Genomic DNA, 20054 nt, shown 5'->3' on the forward strand with positions numbered 1-20054 from the left:
TCACCACCACAACCATTGTTTCTTATATCTACACCTTACAGTTTATGAAACAAATATGACATTGAGTTTTAATCAAACTGAAAATACATTTATAAAAAGTTTTAATGCGTTAGATAGAGTAATACTGAGAATTCTGAGAATTCTGATCATTTTAGACCAGAGCATTGGTGGCAAAACAGCACCATCTATGGTGATTTTTTTTTCAGCCAGATCTTCTGGAACTCTTATGAATGTTTCTATTTTTTAAGCCAGAATGGATGACAGTTCCAAGTGGAAAAACCATATAATAGCTATGCTGAAACCAAGTGTAGTGCAAAATCAGTTCATCACTTTAAATTTTAATAGTAAATGTGCTTCATATTTATTTATCCCATGGGTATGCAGCATTAAATCCAAAGCCAACATGCCTGATGTTTACAGATGCTTTATTTGACAAATTAATGTTTGAAAGGCCATTGAATAAAAGACCAGCAGGATAAGTCACCATCAGAATCACATTTTCATTCCTTCAAACTAAAAGAGAACAAGATTTGTGCGCATTCAGCTAGCAAGTTAAACCACTATTACTCCTTTCATTACATCAACATATCTAAACAAATATGGCTTGGACATAGTAACAGTCTATAGGTCAGTGCTTTTACATTGTGCGTTTAAAAGACTGGCTACGGTGCAAGAGTTGGGGAGCTTTGGTCTAAACTCATAAGGAGGATTTAGAGCAGTGGTTCTCAACTGGTATTTTTTCAAGACCTAGAGTTTACAATGGGCATGAAATGGTGACCCAAACCCTGAGATTTATTCAAATTATCATAATCTGTGTAGACAAAACAATATGTAAAATCAATTTCTTTGCATAATGGAAGAAATTAAACGCATTATTCTCTTCCACGTCAATATTTAACTGTGGCATTTGGTTTTATTTTCCTGCTGCCCGCGATCCAGTCAGAACAGACCTGAAACCCCATTTGGTTGTGAAGAACCAGTTGAGAACCACTGATTTAGAGGATCAAGTGCACCTCCTAGTTGCGGGACACGGCGATCTTCTCACCCTGTTCACCTTCCTGTTTCAGACGATAGTCTGCCAAAGCTGCTTTAATGGCATCCTCTGCCAGCACTGCAAAGCACAGAGAACCAGGTCAGTAACAGAACAGAAACATCTTGAACATACAATTAAGATTTGTATTATACATATAAATGTCAACTGTTAATATCAACCTGAGCACCAAATACAATGCTAGAAAATATTATACGCGCACAGACAAATCAGAAATCTTACTTGAGCAGTGCAGTTTGACTGGTGGAAGGCGAAGCTCCTTAGCAATCTGAGTGTTTTTTATCTTAAGGGCCTCATCAACCTGTACAAATGAAGATCATTTTTAGGTTTGATACCACTATTTATAGGACAAATGTTCAGTTACAATCAATCAAGCTTTGTTACAATACAGATTGGAAAAAAGGATAAACATTTAAGCCAAAGCGATAAGAACTGTAACTAGCAAATGTGACTATTTTTGCTTACAGATTTGCCTTTCACCCACTCAGTTGCCAAGGAACTGGAAGCAATAGCAGAGCCACAACCAAAGGTTTTGAACTTGGCATCCACAATCTTCCCAGCCTCATTCACCTCAATCTAGGTGAGAGAAAAACAGTACACTTAGGAGTAAATAACCACTGTGTGAAGGGTGGCATATTACCATCATCAGTATTTGGGACTGAACCACAGACCGTCTCAGTAATAAATAGTTTTACAAATAAAATAAAAACTTGAACATTTGCTTAATTTTGTGAGATAGAGTTCATATGAAAAAAAATCAGTAATGAGAAAATTACATACTGCTATAAAAACTGGATTAAACACAACAGAATCGTATGATCAATAACTAATTTATTTATTGATAATTGGTTATTTGTTGAATATTTGAGTTTTATTGTATAACCGTTTTAAATTTTTCAAGATTCACCTACTTAAATAATGATTAATGACAGTCAATAACCCTAAAGTAGTAAACATATCCAGTCACTGGGGAAAAAAATAAATAAATTATTTAGGACAAACAAAGCAGTCTTTCACAAGTTAAGCAAGAGAGGATTACCTGCAGTTTCATCACATCTCCACATGCAGGGGCGCCAACCAACCCTGTGCCCACATTTTTGGCATTTTTATCCAAAGATCCTACATTTCTTGGGTTCTCATAGTGGTCCACAACCTTTAAAACAAAAAATACATTTTAGGGGAGGGGCCAATTGAGTTATTTGGTTCAAAGGCAGTATCATGTATCAGTGCGTTATACAAGACATATAAACGACCATACTGATCTTCAATGGCCCCCAAATTTTTTAACTAGTTAGTTTTGTAATCAGTTTGCCATCAAATTAAAAAGTTGTCATTTGTAAAATAAAAAAAGTCTTAGTGATAATTTCAAAAGATGTTGTGTTACATAGAAGTCCTGGGCTCATTCAAAGAAACAAGAAAATCCTTTAATTATTCAGCTTAAACAAATGTGATATGAAACAAAGACTGACTTAAAGCATTAAAACGAAACCATGCGAAACATGCTATGTCCTATTTTAATGTTGATAGTACAGTGCCAATTACTGTCATTACGTATCAAGGCATGCCACAACCTCACAGGAAGCCACTTGAACTAAAAAAAAGCAGAAAACTTTAGTAGTCGATTGATATGAGTCATGCTAGCTTACCTTTATGTGATACCCAGATTGCATCCTCAAATGTGGAGCTGAAAGTGTTTTGAGAAATAGCGGAGACGCGCATTTCTTCACCAGCAAAGCCGCCATGATATCTATAATGACGCACTTGAAAACTCAAATAGCGGATTTATACGCCGTTCAATCTCGTACTTTTCAACCATCGCGAGATATGAGAGCCTGAACACGTTAGTTTTAAACCTTTATTATTTATATGCATTTATATACCTTTATTATTATTATTATTATTATTATTATTGCATACTATGTATTGTTCTTATTCAACTTGAACAGTTTATACGTTTTTAATACAACTATGTAGGCATTAAAGTTAACAAGTTTACCCCCAGATAATAAAGATGACAACGACCATATAATAATTTTAATAAATCGAAACTGATAAACTCAAAAATCGTTGTTTTGTAGAGCAATAGAGTATTTTTTTTTTTTTTACTTTTATACTAATTCCTTTATTGAAACTTTGCAGCTTCCGTGGTGCATTTATTGTGTATATTAAATAATAGTATAAATATGTATTTAATATTTATTAATAATAGTAGGACTTGTAGTAGTAGTGTGTGCTGTCTCGGCACCAAATGACTTCAGTGCGACGCTTGTGACTGACAGCGCTGCCAGCCAATCATTGAAAAGGGAGCCGGCGAGGATTTTTCAAACCTCAGGAAATGGGAAAGGCAACGCAACTTCCATTAAAAAAAAAAAACTACCGGTAATTCGAGAGCCGTCTAGCCTCTCAGCTGACAGTCAGTCACCTGTATCTTCTTCCAGCACACAACAGCACAAAACTTTTTATTTCCTTTAAATGTCATTTTTGTTTGAGCTCTCTCAGATTCACTTGGAAGTCTGGATATGTTTTCTAGTGTCATTCAATCAGTCGCCGCGTGAGCCAGAGCCAGCCGAGAGCTCGAGCGAGGAGTCGGTTAGTCCGAACAGCATCAGTGCCTGTCTGCGTGTGTCGGACTCTCTTTAACAATGTCGGGCGTGGCGCTACAGGTAAGAAACAAATTAGATATAGTTCACACAGCCTTATTGATACGGTTACGTTTGAAAAACGGAGAAGTGCTGTTTGAAAAACAAATAAGTCATATAATAAAGCAGTCAGACCGTTAAAGTTTTTTCAGACGCTCATGTTTACATTAACTTGTGGGTGGGTTCCCAATGTTTTTGATTTAGTATTGCAACCGAATTACAAGTCACCCACAAACATTTTTTTTATTAATAGCGAAACTAGTGTAAAATAAAAATGTCTGATTTAGAAAACAATTAGATCTGCCCCATTCTATTACGTTGCTTTATGGTAGTTTTTGGACAAGGTTATGTCCAAACAATTAAATTTCATTAAAGATTTTCAGGTTGAACGAGTTTGACTGGATTTGGCTTCCTCGTGTCCTTCACCAGAGGCTTAAATGTAACTGAAGTTATGTGTGAATGAAAAAACTAGTCACTTTAGTCTAGTCTTTTGTGATTTTAAAGTAGCTGAAATGGTTATTTTGTGACAGTGGTTAATGACAACGTCTCTTATTTTGAAATGTGCTCTGCCTGTTTTTCCAGCTTTACTGCTGTTAGAAAAGTCCCGATGGATGTATTAGACCAACTCTACTGGACAATTTGTTGAATACTTTTATTATTGAACTGAATTATGGGGACAACATCATATATTGTATGCAATGTCATCCAATGTAAATTGTTTAAATTTTTGTTTCGGTCCTTTTCTTAAAGGTGCAATGTGTAAAAAATTTGAGTATCTATTAACAGAAATGCAATATGACATCCATAACTATGTTGTCAGTGGTGTATAAAGAACTTAGTTAATAAACCGTAATGTTTTTATTACCTTAGAATGAGACATTTATATCTACATAACCGCGGGAATCCCCTTCTATGAAGGTCGACATATTGTGACGTCATGTTTCTACCGTAGCCGACAGCGAACAAACAGCGCTACAGAGCGCGTTTCGTCACAACCTTGAAAGAGAAGCAGCAGAAAGCTAGAAGCTAGCCATAAACACTGCGAGTAGTGACTTTTCCCTTGTCAGTGGTGTAAAATATTTAGTTGGATTGTTTCATGTAACTTAGTTCTTCTCCCTCGCTGTGTTATGGCTTTGCTATGGGGGGATAAATGTGCTACCCGTTCGTGAGACAGCTGATTAGTACTCTTGTCATTGACCGTAAAACAGTAACGTCAAAGGAATCACCAACCCGTCGATCTTGGAAGCATTTTAAGTCGATCGCGAAGAGTTTTCAAAATCAGAGAAAAAAAGCCTATTGTGTGTAGTAAATGGTGTCTAGGGGATGCGGAGGCGGCGCGCTGTTACAATCATGCCATTTTTGCCGCACGCACCTTTGGGCTCATGCGGACGCGTCGAGTTTAAACAAGGCTTTACGCTTTAACCAGCTCAGCCACAGTAACAGCTCATATTAGGCCAGCTAAACGTTTACTTTCCTGTTAGAAACAATATATAGTTACATAGTTTCATGTGGTTCTTCTCCCTTGCTGTATTATGGGTTTGCTATGTGGGGGGAAATGTGCTGGTTACGTTTGTGAGACAATCAGCTGATTATTATTATTATATTATATATTAAGACCCTTGATCTTCACCCGACTATGGCTTTGTAAACTTTATCCATGATGTGGTTTATAATGGACTGTGGTACAGAAACAGTGACAATGTTACACACTCTTGGCTTACTCTGGCTATTCTCTGCTGTCTCAGACAACGATATGTTTGTCCAGTTTCAGGCACCGTAGCTTCTTCGAAAGGGAGGGGTGAGCAGTGGGCTGAGCCCTCAGTGTAACTCGCAGCCGAACCGCTAGATGTCGCTAAAAATCACACACTGCACCTTTAATATAAGACAGGCAGAATGGGTGAAACACTGCCCTCTATGTGTGTCAAAGTGAGATGCCGTATGAGTGGCTTGTTCAGAAAATAGGCATACTATATTTAGAAAAATGTAGGTTTCTTCCTTTCATTTAGCTCTTTCCAACCACTGCAGTTTGAAAATATGTAAGTGTCTGCGAGTATTTATGAGATATGTGTGTTTGCCTTTATGGTGTAACAGCTCAGTAAGTTACCTTATTTTCACCCTATCCAACCTTGCTCATAATAATCAGTATATCAATAATATCACCTTCATGCGTAATGGATTATTTGGTTAGTATAGTAAAATTATATGTTTACTTAACCTTTTTAACAGCATCTCAAATGCTTGCCTTACTTGAGCTGATACGCAGATCTCAATGTTTGATCAAAAAGGCTGCCATAAATAAACGAGCAAGGAGGTTGACTTTTTTTATACTGCTTTTTTCTCAATGTCACTTGAACACCACAGAGCAGCTGTCTGCGGGGTCTGGCTGAAGGTGACCTCATGGACCCTGAGTTCCAGCAGCGTGTAGAGGATGCCATTGCCCTTCTCCGGCAGGAGATCCAGCGGGAACTGAAGATCAAAGAAGCGGCTGAGCGACTGCGACGGGCGGTGACCAACCGCAAGAATGCTGCAGATGTGGACGGTCAGCTAAGAGCCTCCAGCCGCAAACTCGAGCAGCTCCACTGGGAGCTCCAGGAGCTGAATGCACGTGCTATGGCCACACAGAAAGAGACTGTGTCAGGTGAGAGCAGGAGGATGTGATCGGCCTTTGACGTTAAATACTGAGTTTTGATAAGTGATATTTTTTATATATTTATTTTAAATGTTGTAGATTAAACTGATTGAACTGATCAGGTTTCCACCCTATTTTTTTCCTATATAGTCTTTTGAAATATTATTACAATTTGCAGGGTTTCCGCGGGGCATTAAAAAGCATTAAAAGTCGTTAAATGGATTTTGTTAAAAATTATAGTAACACCAGGTAACTTTTCAACCTTCATAATATATTTCCAAGTCTCTTGTGATGGTACATCGACTTACAATAGGTTGAATGACACGTCTGCCATAGCCTGACGGGGTCTGTAGCGTTTTTAATCGTACTTTTAAACTTCGGGTTTCGGGTAGTAACCGGCGAACAAAGAGAACTACAAAACTCGACTGCTTTACGGCATATACGTCACTTCCACCACTTCCTTAAAATCGCAGGGCTGTCAAGTGTCACGCATTGAGCGTGACAGTCACTCATTCCGGTCTTTTGTCACGCTCTCCCGCCACACATTGTATTTCTCACGCTGAAAAACTATTTGTAATATATTTAATATGCCGCAGCGCCCAAAACTCTGGCCGCGCCGCTCTCACTGTGGAAAAGGCATGAATTCAAGCGCGTCTCCTCTGGTGTTGTTCGTCTGGTGTTGTTAGCCAATCAGAAAATACCACTATTGTATCTGGGTAACATTTAACGTAACAACCAAATACACCCTGTAGTCTGGGGTGTTTTTTTGTCTGCCTGACTATGTTACGGAAGCTATCTTATCCTCCGTTTATCTTCATGAATCAGGTAATGATTATTTGTCTTGCCTCAAGCTATAATGCAAATCGATTTGTAAAATTTGCAGATTTATTTATGGTAGCTTGATATTATAATATTGACGATATATGGTTATTATCTACCACTCAAACATTGCATTGAAGTATCATATAGATTCAGTAAAACGGTAACCAATAGACTAGGCTACTATAATGACACTGCCTTGTAAACGTGATCATCGCGATCGTTTGTCGTTAGAAAAAAAATAAAACCCATGAAATTATATTCATATGACATGCTGAAATGTATGCCACTGTACCTGGGATGAAGACATTTCACACGCAACGCAAGCAGAACACCTGCATGTGACCTCCCCCAACCGTGTTCAGGGCTATCATGGTTGTCAACAAATGCACGATGACAGAGTTTACGACAGTAGTAGATGACAATACTGTTTCCCAACTGTAGGGGGACCCCGAGAGCAAAAGTTACCTGGTGTTACTTTAAGGCCTTAAATGGCATTAAAAAGCATTAAATTTGATTCCTGCAGGCATTAAAAATTGTGATAGTTTTGAAGAGAATTTTATATCAATTTATTTTAATATAGCCTTCATAATTAATAATCTTTATTTGCTGTCGCAAAATATGTACGTTAGTGTGATAAACACACGGAACCAATTTGGTAATTGCTTCCGGCCGGAGTAAAAGGTGACTCGGGCATTTTGTACAGTGGTGGACGGGTCGGAACCTTGGAAAAATGGGAAAGTGCAAATTCCAGCCAAAGTGACTGGAAAACGAAACTTTTAAGACATGGTTGCAGTCCGTTAGTGGTAAAATTGATGAAGGATTTTGCGGCGTTTGTAAAAAAGCATTTAAGTTAGGGACAAAGGAAATAAGCGGTGTAAAATCCCATAATATGCAGTGTGACGGCCACAAATCGGCTTTAAGAATCGATTTAAATAGTACATTGTGTTACATTTGTCGTCTAATGAGATGCAATATATGTTGTTAGTCGGATCTATGTATTTATTCACGTAAAAATTCTCTCTGTTACACGCGTGTACTTTAATTGTCCAGTGGCAGCACTTTTGCCAAGCGTGTCAGAGGTTCTGGGTTCTAATCCGCACTATAGAAGTATAGTTTTTTTCCCCCTCATGAAAACCGATTGTTTATCAGTGTTTGTGTATCAAGCAGGGACACGTCTGTGTGCAGTATGTTTTGTATCGGAAAAAACTTCGTCTCTATGTAACGAAAAGAATAGAGTGTCTCTCCTTAACGGATTGAAGGATTGCGTCCAAGAAAAGACTGTGCGCGAGCCACAACAGAACACTGTATCCGTGCCACTGATAGCAGCGGCAACGAGCACTTTGGTCACTTGATTTAAAAAACAACACATTTCAGATTGCCTCTTATTTAACGAACAAAACGTATGCTCTGCTAGTTAACTGGAGATGTTTTATTTATTTGTATTGTTACATTCTTGCCGCGAGATGTTTCAAAAATGGTGGGGACACAATCGACCTTGGCAAAAGTGGAGGGGACATGTCCCACCTGCAAATTACGCCTATGTGTTCCAGGATTTATATGTGTGTGTGTGTATGTATATGTATGTGTATATATATATATATATATATATGTATGTGGTTAGTCATGGGTCGTGTATTGCATTACATTTTTTTAAAAATGGCATTAAAAAGGCATTAAATTTAATTTGAAGATACCTGCAGAAACCCTGATTTGAAATAACTTTTCAAATGTAATTTATTCTTGCAATAGCAAAGCTGAATTTTCAGCAGCCATTAATATATCAATAATAATCAATAAATCAATTAATCGCACGATAAAAAAAATGAGCTCGATAATTTTTCCGGCTGCGATAATTTCCATTTGCATGCTTGTTTGTTTTCCTCATCTCTCTCTATCTCTCTCTCTCTCTCTAAGAGACTGGATGACAATATCAACGCTGACCGCCACACATTGATTTTCGAATGTTTTTTTTAATTATTATTTTTTTTTTACTGAGCCTATTTACAATCGTGTTTGATTGCAGAGCGCCGTAGCGCAAGCACTACCTCGCGCTCGTCCCTCTCTCTCCCGCGCGCTCTCTCACCCTCATATGAGGTGCAGTCTAGGGCTTGAATCAAACTTCATTCACGCACACATATATGACGCATGAGACACGCGAGAATAAACCTTTTTTTAAATACAAATCTTTTGTAACATTATAAATATCTTTACTGTCATGATCAATGCTTTTTTTTGATCAATGCTGTTTTGATCAAAAGGTGTCCTTGCTGAATAAAAGTATTAATTTCTTTTATATATATATAAATATACATATAATATATATAAAAAAGTACTGGCCCCAAACTTTCAAATGGTATTGTAGACTGTTTAAAAAAAAAAAAAAAAAATTTATAGAAGTTGTGGCCTTATTTTTTACACCCCTTTGAACAAATTTGAATATCAGGAAAAAGGCTAACCAAATCGCATTTCTGTCTTTATAAAGTGCATATTTATTATATTTATTATATAATAAATCTATGAGAACTCTTGTTTTCTCAGATGATGCCAACTCTCCAGACCCTTGCCATTGGGAAGAGGTCACATCACCCTTGGGCAGCCGTGTCCGTACTTTGAAAAAACAGCTTACCATGGAGCTCAAAGTAAAACAAGGAGCTGAGAACATCATCCAGACTTACGCCAACAGTTCTGTCAAGGTGAGGATTTCCCCTCATGGACCCTTTTTATCTCCTGTGCATCTTGGAGATGATTAACTCACCTTCCACTCCTCTGTGTGTATGTAAATCAGTTTGGGGTGCTGCCAAAATGCTATGAAATATGATAATATGCACACAAAGGAGGTCCCAAGTCCCCTCCCCCTGCCCCCCATTCTTTATAACCCCTTTAGAGTTATAGTCTCATGACCTCTAGCTAGCTGTATATTTGCCACTTATTATTTAAGTCTGTGCGTTTCTATCAGACAGGGCTTCAATAATGCTGCGGCGTCTGGCTGAGAACACTGTGTGCTGGCAGCTCTGTGATTTATGTCTGTGCTGGATTCAGACAGCTTGAGTACCGGGCCTTGATCTCACACACACACACACACACGCTCAGACACTCACAGTCGTACACTAAAACATCCTCTCTTTGAGTCTGAAATGGAAGAGCTTGTTGGTACTGAATCGGTTTCTCCGGTCCTGGGCCTGGCGACAGCAGCAGCCCATGTGACTTTGTGCCGACCAATGCCGAAGCATTCGGGTTTGGGCCAGCCAGGCAGGGCACGGCAGCAGTAGCAGTTAGAGGTGGCTAACTCCTGTGGAAGGAGATCTGTAAACGGAGTGAGAGAGAGAGAGAGGCTGAAAGAAAAAATTTAAAAAGGGGAGGGAGGAGGAGGAGTGGTGAGTGAGCGAGCGAGATGCAAGGACAGTAGAACAATAAGAAGAAAGAATGGTTAAGGCTTCTCGGATACTGATCCTTGATCTGCTATGTCTGAGGCTCAGTGTCTGCTATACAGGATAAACTGACATGAGCAGTTTTGAGGATGGAGAGAAAAACACATCAGGAGGGAACGTCTGATGGGGGTCAAAGAAGAGCAAGGGGATGTCAGCCAGCCATCTGAAAGTTCACAAAACATGACAGATGACCTCTTGAGCTGCATTGAGAGGGGGAGAGCGCTATGGACGGTATGGTTTCGTTCTTCCTATACCTCTTTTATGGGTCTTTAATGCAGGTTTCAAAGAAGGTCACACGTTTCATATTGCAACATTGTTTACACTGGGGCTGTACGAGGGTGTTTTGGGCGCAATCAGTCAGTGTGTCTCTTTCATCTGCTTAATGTAGCTGCTGCATTTCAGGATCTATAGCTCTGTTGCGCTATTATGACTCTAACGTCACTGCTCCTAAAGCTCTAGGGGAAAAATTGCACAGTCAGTGTTTGATCTTTGAGTATGTTTGGGTGTGGTGTACACCTGGCTGCTTCTCATGATGAGTAAAAGAAGAGTTTTAATGAAGACTGCTGCACTTTTGGCCTGCTGGTTTTCATGTGAATTTCTCATATTGGGGAAGCTTAGCTTAAAGATGTAGTGTGTATTGATTTTTTGTTGTTGTTGTTGGTGCCTTCTAATAAGGTAATAATGTCATCAAATGGAATCGCAAAAATATGTCTGGTTTCTCAAACACTCGCCTTTGGTTTCTGTGTCAGGCTGGTTGGGATGTTCGAACAAACAGAACACATTTTTGATAGCTCCACAGTGTTTACAGTGTTTTGGGATATATGAATGCTGTTGTGGCTGCATATTATTACAGGGTTCCCATGGTCATGGAAAACGCATTCCCTGAAAATATCAGGACATTTTCGGTCCGGTGAAAATCATACATTTTTGTAGTGAATTCACATATTACAGTTATATTCTGCTATAAAGTCTTTCATTGGCTAGAAAGGGATATCTATTCATTGGCTATAATGTATTTTTGGATACATTGGTGTTGTAATAATATTAGTAAATAATTAATTTAAATCTATTAAAAAATAACTAAATGATCATCATAATGATAATAAACTGGAAAATGAATGGAAAAAATCTTGAAATTGAATTGGTCAAAATATGTGGGGAAACTTGATGTTTATCTTGGATCTTGGATTTCTTCATATTTCTTTGTGTTTTTTTTCTCTGACAGTTTCTTTACTATTTGTTATAATGCAGTTGCAAGATTTACTATTGATTTATGGTTTCTCTTGTCACTCCCCAGGATCGGAAGATGTTGTCCACTGCCCAGCAGATGCTGCAGGATAGCAAGACGAAAATCGAGCTGCTCCGCATGCAGATTGTCAAAGTCACTCAGGCCAGAGAAGGAGAGCGGGAGACCACCCAACCAGAGGGTAAACAAACATTTTCAATCAGTAAAGAATACATTTAGGAAATTATGATTATTATGGATTTTTCGAGCAAAATATGTCCTCATAGAACATTACCCCTTATACAGCCAAGATGCAGCACTAAAATGTTTTTCAGGATGAACAAAATCGAAGTCTAAGGCAGATTTCCCCAAAGTGTGTAGCAGGAGGGTCGCAAGTTTCTTGAAAAAAAGTTATTCTTACAATGACATTGATCTTTAAACTTGCAAACCAAATTCCCAAAATAATAATCAAAAAGGGAACAGGTTACCAAGGTACTGTGTGTGTTGAGCCAAATCTCTCAAGCATTCAGACAGACATCACAGCCTTGACATCAGCAATACAGCAGCATCACCCATCTTATTAGATGAGTTGCTTTGAAAGAATTGGATCTATTTTTCTCTATCTATTATTATATATTTTGAACTTAAGCTTAAATGTCAACTTTGCATTGGGGTAACCTTTCAGTATTGACTGGGTGTGGTTTTCATTGGGTGTGGTTTACCAGATGCATTGGAAGCTAGTGGCATGGCATGACACGACTGAATTCAATGTTTCCCTTTTTAATAGATGCTGTCTACACTGTTGATTATAAAGTGGGTGATATACTTTTGTCATGTTGTGATACTTCTAGTGTTGATTTGGTGTTACTTAGTGCATAAAACAGACCTAATTAGAATGCATTAACAATATTTTCTTGCTCATGTTTTATACAGAAATTAATTGTTCATTTCACTGCACATTTTAAATTTAATGTTTGGTTTTTGTGATTAAATACACATTTATTAAATATCTATTTAACAATAAACATTTATTATTTTGTGAAATGTTCGAAATTACTTTTGTCAGTGAATTGTAAAACAGTAATGCAATTTTCTGAATGGTTATTCACTATTATTTCTTATGATGATATATATAAATATATATTTATTTATTTTTTGGAAACCGCTGGTTTCTACACTTGTTTTTGTGCAGGTCGCCCATTTGAAACTATTAGTCCGCTTGAGTTGCGGGTGGAGGAGCTCAGGCACCATCTGAAGATTGAGGCAGCTGTGGCAGAAGGTGCCAAAAATGTGGTCAAGCAGCTTGGAGTACGCAAAGTGCAGGACCGACGTGCTCTAGCAGAGGTAATTGTATATATTGGACTTAATGTAAAGGCTTTTCAGAAACCAACACGCATACATGACTCATTCTGAATGCGCTTACTGTCAGGGAACAACAGACGGTTCCACTGTTAAAGTGATGAAAATTCCCCAAAATGAAAATTGTCATTTCCTCACGGTCACGTGGTTCCAAACCTGTATGACTTTCTCCTTCTGTGGAATATAAAAAGAAGATATTTTGTAGAATGTTGTGAACTAAAAACCCATTGGAGCTCAATGGTCTATTTCATTTGTGTCTTTGTTCTATTGTAGTTTGTTTTCCTATATGCTTGTAATTTGTTTCTTTGTTCTTTCTTTATCACTATTTACTTGTCTTCAGTAAGTTTGAGGTTTTTTTTTAAAACTTAGGCTAGTTTTAGTTTTTTATATTAAAAAACTGACAAGAATTTTGATTAGTGATCGACCGATGTATCGGTTTACCGATATTTTTCCTGATATATAAGCATTTTCCCATAATCGGGTATTGGTTTTGTAATATCGGATTTGCCGATAAACGGCGCCATCTTGTGGCCGTTTTGAGAATTCCGCCATTGCAGCCGCGTCTGAGGAGATCAGTCAACAACAACTCTGTGCACACGTAAAATATATGTTCTACTTGCTTTGCTTTAATTATTCAACTTTATTTAACATAACAGGCATGCAGAAATTAGGTTTGAGACATAAATGCCTGATATAGTTTATGCAGCTTGGTTCTAAAAAATTGAGACGAACTCATGGAGTCACGAAGCGAAATCCGTCATGTCCTGCCCCAATAAAGACGTAACTTTACATGAATTAAATAAAACAGAGATGAATGAGTGCATGTTGAAAATAAAAGCGCTGAATTTAATTCTTTATCTGTTGGATTTGCTTACCATTAGTCTCTGAAAAAAAGTTCGTTCATATTGCTGAGCACTCACTGGGTTGATGATCAGGAATGCTCAAGCACGGCCATTGAATGAAACTTTTGACAAGATTATCTTGTTTAAACACCCTAGATTATATTATCATTTACTACATAGCAATTATTTCGCTAATACACATCTAAATATACCGCCTTGTATATTTGTGTTATATGGTATTTGTGTAACACAATGGTGTTCCCCAGGGGTCAGTTCTGGGCCCTTTACTCTTTAACATCTATCTATCACCACTTGGCTATCTCTTGAGATCGCTCGGCCTCCATTATCATTTCTATGCCGACGATACGCAAATTTATATACACTCAAAACCAGATGAGCGCTCCAACGTTGATTTTCTTTCTGGTTGTATTACTGAAATAAAAACCTGGATGAGTAATAATTTCCTGTGTTTGAACAGTGATAAAACTGAAGTTATGCTCATTGGTTCTCGTCATCAAACCTCCAAAGTTGGTTCTCTGTCTTTTAATCTTGATGGCTCTGTTTTGGGTATCCAGAGCAAAATGAGGAACCTTGGAGTTATTTTTGATGCTAATCTTTCATTTGATTCTTTCATTCAGAGTACTGTTAAAACATCTTTTTTCCATCTTAGAAACATCGCTAGATTGCGGCCTATGTTAACTTTTCCTGTAGCTGAAAAGCTGATAAATTCCTTCGTCGTCTCTCCGATTGACTATTGTAACGCTCTTTTAGCCAGAGTTTCTAAATCTACACTACACAAGCTTCAACGTGTACAAAATTCTGCTGCTAGGATCTTAACTGGGTGCAGAATATGCAACCATATCACTCCGGTTTTGGAATCCTTGCATTGGCTCCCAGTTAGGTTCCGAGTCGATTTTAAGATTATGATGCTTACATATAAGTCCTTGCACGGCCTGGCTCCAAATTATCTATCTGAACTGTTGCTCCCCTACACTCCGAATCGCAGATTGCGCTCCTCACAATCGAGCATGCTGGTGGTTCCTAAAACTCGCTTAAAATCTATGGGTGACAGGTCTTTTTCCTTCTATGCACCTGTCCTTTGGAATTCTCTGCCTCTTGAACTTAGAGAAGCCCAGACTTATGCCACTTTTAAAGGTCAACTTAAGACATACTTTTTTAAACTTGCATTTACCTGTTGATGTGTTTTGCTTTTAACAATTGTTTATTGTGTGTACAGCGCTTTGAGAAGCTGCTTTTAAAGGCGCTTTATAAAATAAAGGATATTATTATTATTATTATTGTGGAAATTAATTATTTATTATCTGCACGCGCGATCGCGGTTGAGTAGCCTATATATAGTTCTGTGAAAATGCATAGATAAACAGCACTTTGTCACAAAGCATTTCATGATCTAGACCTACAAAAATATTATTAATAATTAATAACATACTAGTTGGAAAATGCAATGATGTATATGCTGTTTTGTCTGTTACTTTCCTGACAATGTTATATTCCAGCTAATATTATTCAGTGAATTAATATTACACAGTGAATTATTCCTCACGCTTAGTTTAAACCTATTAAACGGCACATAAACCTTCTAAACTAAAACTGTTTAAAATTAATTACATTTCTGCAAAGGTGATATGACTCCCCTGTCAATTATTTTCTCCATATGAAAACATTAGACTTTTAACATTTATTTTGCCTATTGATAACATTGTTGCTGCTGATGCTTATAAATATGTATAATTTAGATATAAGTGATATAATGTAATAATATAAATGTTTTTATTGTAATTTGATTTATTTACCATTTATGAAAACAAACGAAGCAGGCTTACAGCAGAATGCTGAAAGACTCTGTTTTCTACACTACAACCTAGTTCTGCTTAACTGAGAGTATTAAGTTACACTACTAAAATAGCTACTAAAATTCATGTAATTTAGATTTTTTTCCCCCCAGTATGTTAGAATAATGTAATTTGGACTCAGACCCCTTTATTTATTTGTGTATAAATATTAAGTTTTATATTTATATATTATATAGGAGGGATATTATATATAATATAGGAGGGAGTGATTATATTATATATTATTATATTATATATATATATATATATATATATTATATAGGAGGGAGTGGTTGTTCTAAATAAAATGGTTTGTTCAGTTCATTTGTGTTGTAATAATTGTGTCAAAAACAGAAGTATAACAGTAAATAAATATCGGCTCTACATATCGGTTATCGGGCACATAAACATGCAAATCGGTGTCGGTTATAAAAAGTCAATATCGGTCGATCACTAATTTCGATGGTATCAAACATTTTGATATCATTACCTTATTTAAAGCGAAAATAACTATATTGTGATATATATCGTTATCGTGAAATAAAATTACTCATTGTGATATAAGATTTGGTCATATTGCCCACCCCACTACACTGATTCTTATTTATCCTACTGAAGTTATTCGGTCAAGAGTAGTGAGTGGTTTTCCATTAATGACACAGACAGCAGGAGTAGTGATACAAACATAATATACTGACACATAATCAAACTGTTTAAATTCGTTTAAGATATAAACGACTGTGTTTGTGTTTAACCTTGTGTGTATTTGACAGTTTAAGTGCAATAAGACTCGAAAGAGAACTTAGTTCCGTACTTGCGTTGTGACAGGCTTTTAGTGTGCATGCGCTTCAGGTGTACGCGCTCCGAAAGTTATGTCAGAACAGTCTGTAAGTATAAAGTTTAACTGGTAAGGCTTTAAAATCCATGCAAATAATATAATTTTGTGATAGCGAAGAACTGCAATTTCTCATGGGCGTAACCCTACTGCTACGTTTCTAAACATGATGTGAATGTACATCATGTTGTACTGTATGTTGGGACAGGGGCGCCAGAACTGCATCTGATAGAATGTGCACTAGCATGATACTATATTCTCTTTTCAAAGGCAGATTGTGCAGACATTTTAATCATTCACTGTGATATTGCACATCCCTAATTAATGTGCTCCTATTATGCCATTTTAAAGATTCCTAAACAGATAGATCAAGGATTGTGTCTCTCTAAACTCCTACTTTCCGAGAGCCGACTCTGCTCTGATTAGTCAGATGGGTCAGTCTGTTATGATTGGTCTACCTCTGATAGAGTGGTTCGCAAAACCAAATGCCCATTACCATATCTGAATTTCAACTCCAAAGGCTTTCTCAGTGATACGAACAGTAACCATGGCGTTGGGTTTTACTTTATCAACTTGAGCCTGAATCCTCATCCTTTGGAAGTGCATGTAAAGTCTATTTGCTTTCGCAGCGCAGAGAAAACCTTGTGTTCTTAACATGTTGACAACACAAACAAGGTAATATCCTATATAGCATAACAGGGGCACTTTAAATGATGAGCTGTGTTGGCTAACATCTATGCATGTGAATTAGTAACAGTAATAAACCTGTAAGTGTTTTTTGGAAGTATTGGTTCACTCCTGCGAATTGAGCGTGTACCTGCAGTGTTGCTCAGCCATGCATGTTTGACCTTGAACCAGCACATGATTTGTCACCAAGACAGACAAGATAGTGTCTACTGTGAGTGATAAAATGAGAAATTTGCGCAATAACGCTGCTCAGAGATAAGCTGCTGCTGAAATGGCCTCACTAATCTTTTTTTCTTTTCTTTTTTTTCGATTTACACTTTGCATTTTGAAGACCAGAAGCATTTACAATTACTTAGCTTGTATTTAAACAGGTTACAATCCTTCCCTGTCCAGTCATAACTAAGGATGCACTGATGTGAAAATACGCTATGATATCCGGTAATTTCTTATAACGCAGATAAATCTAAATCCAAATTTTTATATAATCTGAGAGCCTGATTACAAAAACATGTCTCATGATTAAAAGAGATGTCCTAAGAACTTTAACATAAATCAAACATGTACAGTACAGTAGCCTAGTTTGAACCAGTTTTAATTTTACACTCCTATGGCTAACTTTGTTTATCAAAAAAGAAAAAAGTATTGCCTCACAAAGAAATAAAATCATGCCAAAATAATGCAAACACGTATATTACTTGCGTATAAAGAATCCAAATACACGTGCCATGGTTTAATAAAATGGAATAGCCTATGCACACACAACAATTAAATAATTTTAATTAAACCATATTGTTGATAAAAAAAAGAATATGAGAAAAATAAAACTTCTAGTAATTAATAATGCATAAGTTTTTTTTTTTAAAGAATCATTTCAAATGAATTTTACTTTTTCAAATAACAGTATTGCTGTTTGAGCTGCGTGCGCTGAAGCTGAATTAACACCAGGCAACTTAAGTGCTTTGTTAGCGGGTTAATTAACTCAACAAAACGCATCGATTTTGAGATTAATCAGATATTTATGCAAAACAAATGTAATATCAGTATATACTCCTACTAATGTATGCAAAAGCACAAGTAAACTTGAACTAAGTTACATAGTCAGAATGTGTAACTCTGTTGTGGATGTGCTGAAACACGACAACTAAATCCAAAGAATTCACAGCATTTTATTACAATAGTGTTCTCATATAATGTTATGTTACAGTATGTAATATGAGAGTCCCAATTATAGTTATTAATGTCATGTATTGCTGTTTGAGCTGCATGCCCATGATGCTTAAGCTTAAGATGACCAGCGGTAAACTGAAGCACTTAGAGAACTGGTATTAACATTAAGTGTCATGGCATCTTAGGCACAGATGCCGCAGCATGTGCCATTAAAACTTGACGTGCCGATGAATTGCGTCATGTGCCACTGACATTGTTGTGGAGCATGTTGCCTTATGTTGTGGCGCCTCCAGTAACTGCCGCTGTCTGCCGGAGCATTAGCCTATGTAAAATTGTAAATGGTGTAACATACACACTTAACAGAACGATATTTAACTAATAATACGTTGCTTACAAACACAGGGTTTATTACATCCCGGATTTAATTTTTACAACAAATATGAGGCTTTTCCATATATTTAATATCTGCCTCTGCCTTGAATGAATTGTTTGTGTTTAGAATTATTATTATACGTTTTCTTTTTTATAACTTCTATGTATTTAAATACAGCAGGGTGTAAAGTATTCCGGCACCGTACCGGGGAGGAAAAAACAAAATTGGGAACTCACCGGTCAAAATTCATACCGTGCAAAAATTCAATGTGCATACTGTTGACGTTGACAGCAGCGCGGATTGATAGAAATGGAAAGAAAATAGTGCCCATTAAAACTGAGGTATGAATTTTGACCGGCGTGTTTTTTGTGTGTTAAATTAATCAAGCTTTGAAACGCAAATAATTTTTTCGTGTAAAAACGCACAGTTTTGAGGCCCCGGAAACTAACCGGGAGTACTTTCTTGAAAAACTTCCAGCGGCCAGAACTCTGACCAGGGAGGTGACACCAGAGTGGGTCAGTGTGTATGCACTATAGTGCTGGTAAGGATTCCATACAACTTCATGCCTTAATTGGGCGAACTAACCCTTTAAGTGTGGATCGTTTTAAGTTCACTTAAATTAAAGGGTTGTCATATTTTTTGAAGCCTGATGTTTAAAATTCGCGGGGAAATCATTTTCATCGAGACATCAGTTGCTATATTAATATAAGTGATACTGGCCTTAATTTATAAATAATTTAAAATATAAATAAATATAATTTATAAAAAGATGCCATTAAGATACAGCCATAATTCTTGAAAATAAATGGTGCCATTGAAGATAAGTTCGTCTGTGCAGTCCCCCCCCCCCACACACACACAAAAAAGTTCAGGCTTTATTACTAACCCCTGCATATTGTACATACACAGTTGTTTTGATAACTCAACACATTTTTTCCTATTTGCATAGGATTGACAGTTCATCTGTGTCATTTGGAATTATAAAATATATTTTTTGGTGGCCACAACTAAAAAAGTGAATTGTTCCAATTAAAGTGGTACCAACCAGCAGGGGTATGTGCCATCACAAATTGACACTTACCAATCAAGTATTTCATATCAGTATAATTGTAAACTAGTATTAGAGAAAATGCCCCAAATCATT

At 37.0% G+C, this 20054-nt stretch overlaps 2 protein-coding genes across 3 annotated transcripts in view; one reads left to right on the forward strand and one right to left on the reverse strand.

Annotated features, from left to right (window-relative positions):
• Positions 1–408: 408 nt before the first annotated feature.
• Positions 409–2821, reverse strand: iscub (iron-sulfur cluster assembly enzyme b). Its single transcript, XM_077240674.1, has 5 exons — positions 2698–2821; positions 2091–2204; positions 1517–1627; positions 1274–1352; positions 409–1111 (listed from the first exon to the last, which is right to left on the reverse strand). The coding sequence occupies exons 1-5, from the start codon at positions 2791–2793 to the stop codon at positions 1017–1019; spliced, it is 495 nt and encodes a 164-aa protein (XP_077096789.1). The 5' UTR covers positions 2794–2821; the 3' UTR covers positions 409–1016.
• A 513-nt stretch (positions 2822–3334) lies between these two features.
• The window catches only part of pkn3 (protein kinase N3), a 29638-nt gene continuing 12918 nt past the window's right edge, over positions 3335–20054 (forward strand). The window contains exons 1-5 of one of the 2 annotated variants that reach the window (XM_077240675.1): positions 3335–3714; positions 6052–6328; positions 9680–9834; positions 11867–11996; positions 12987–13138. In XM_077240675.1, the coding sequence (XP_077096790.1) occupies positions 3694–3714; positions 6052–6328; positions 9680–9834; positions 11867–11996; positions 12987–13138 (735 nt within the window). In that variant the 5' untranslated portion in view covers positions 3335–3693. Of the gene's footprint in view, positions 3715–6051; positions 6329–9679; positions 9835–10631; positions 10801–11866; positions 11997–12986; positions 13139–20054 lie in introns of those variants that run through there. The other variant, XM_077240676.1, reaches the window with a different exon arrangement.

The sequence above is a fragment of the Siphateles boraxobius genome, unplaced genomic scaffold, assembly GCF_051911475.1.
Source record: "Siphateles boraxobius isolate OS27281-9 unplaced genomic scaffold, OSU_SipBor_1 24, whole genome shotgun sequence".
NCBI classification, from domain to species: domain Eukaryota; kingdom Metazoa; phylum Chordata; class Actinopteri; order Cypriniformes; family Leuciscidae; genus Siphateles; species Siphateles boraxobius.

What these genes read in the sequence shown, in the direction of transcription:
- iscub (XM_077240674.1), bottom strand. Translation starts at nt 2,793, where the DNA reads ATGGCGGCTTTGCTGGTGAAGAAATGCGCGTCTCCGCTATTTCTCAAA. An exon ending in GAGATGTGATGAAACTGCAG is followed by an intron (nt 1,628 to 2,090) that starts GTAATCCTCTCT and finishes TCTCTCACCTAG; the next exon opens with ATTGAGGTGAATGAGGCTGG. An exon ending in AGTCAAACTGCACTGCTCAA is followed by an intron (nt 1,112 to 1,273) that starts GTAAGATTTCTG and finishes TGTGCTTTGCAG; the next exon opens with TGCTGGCAGAGGATGCCATT.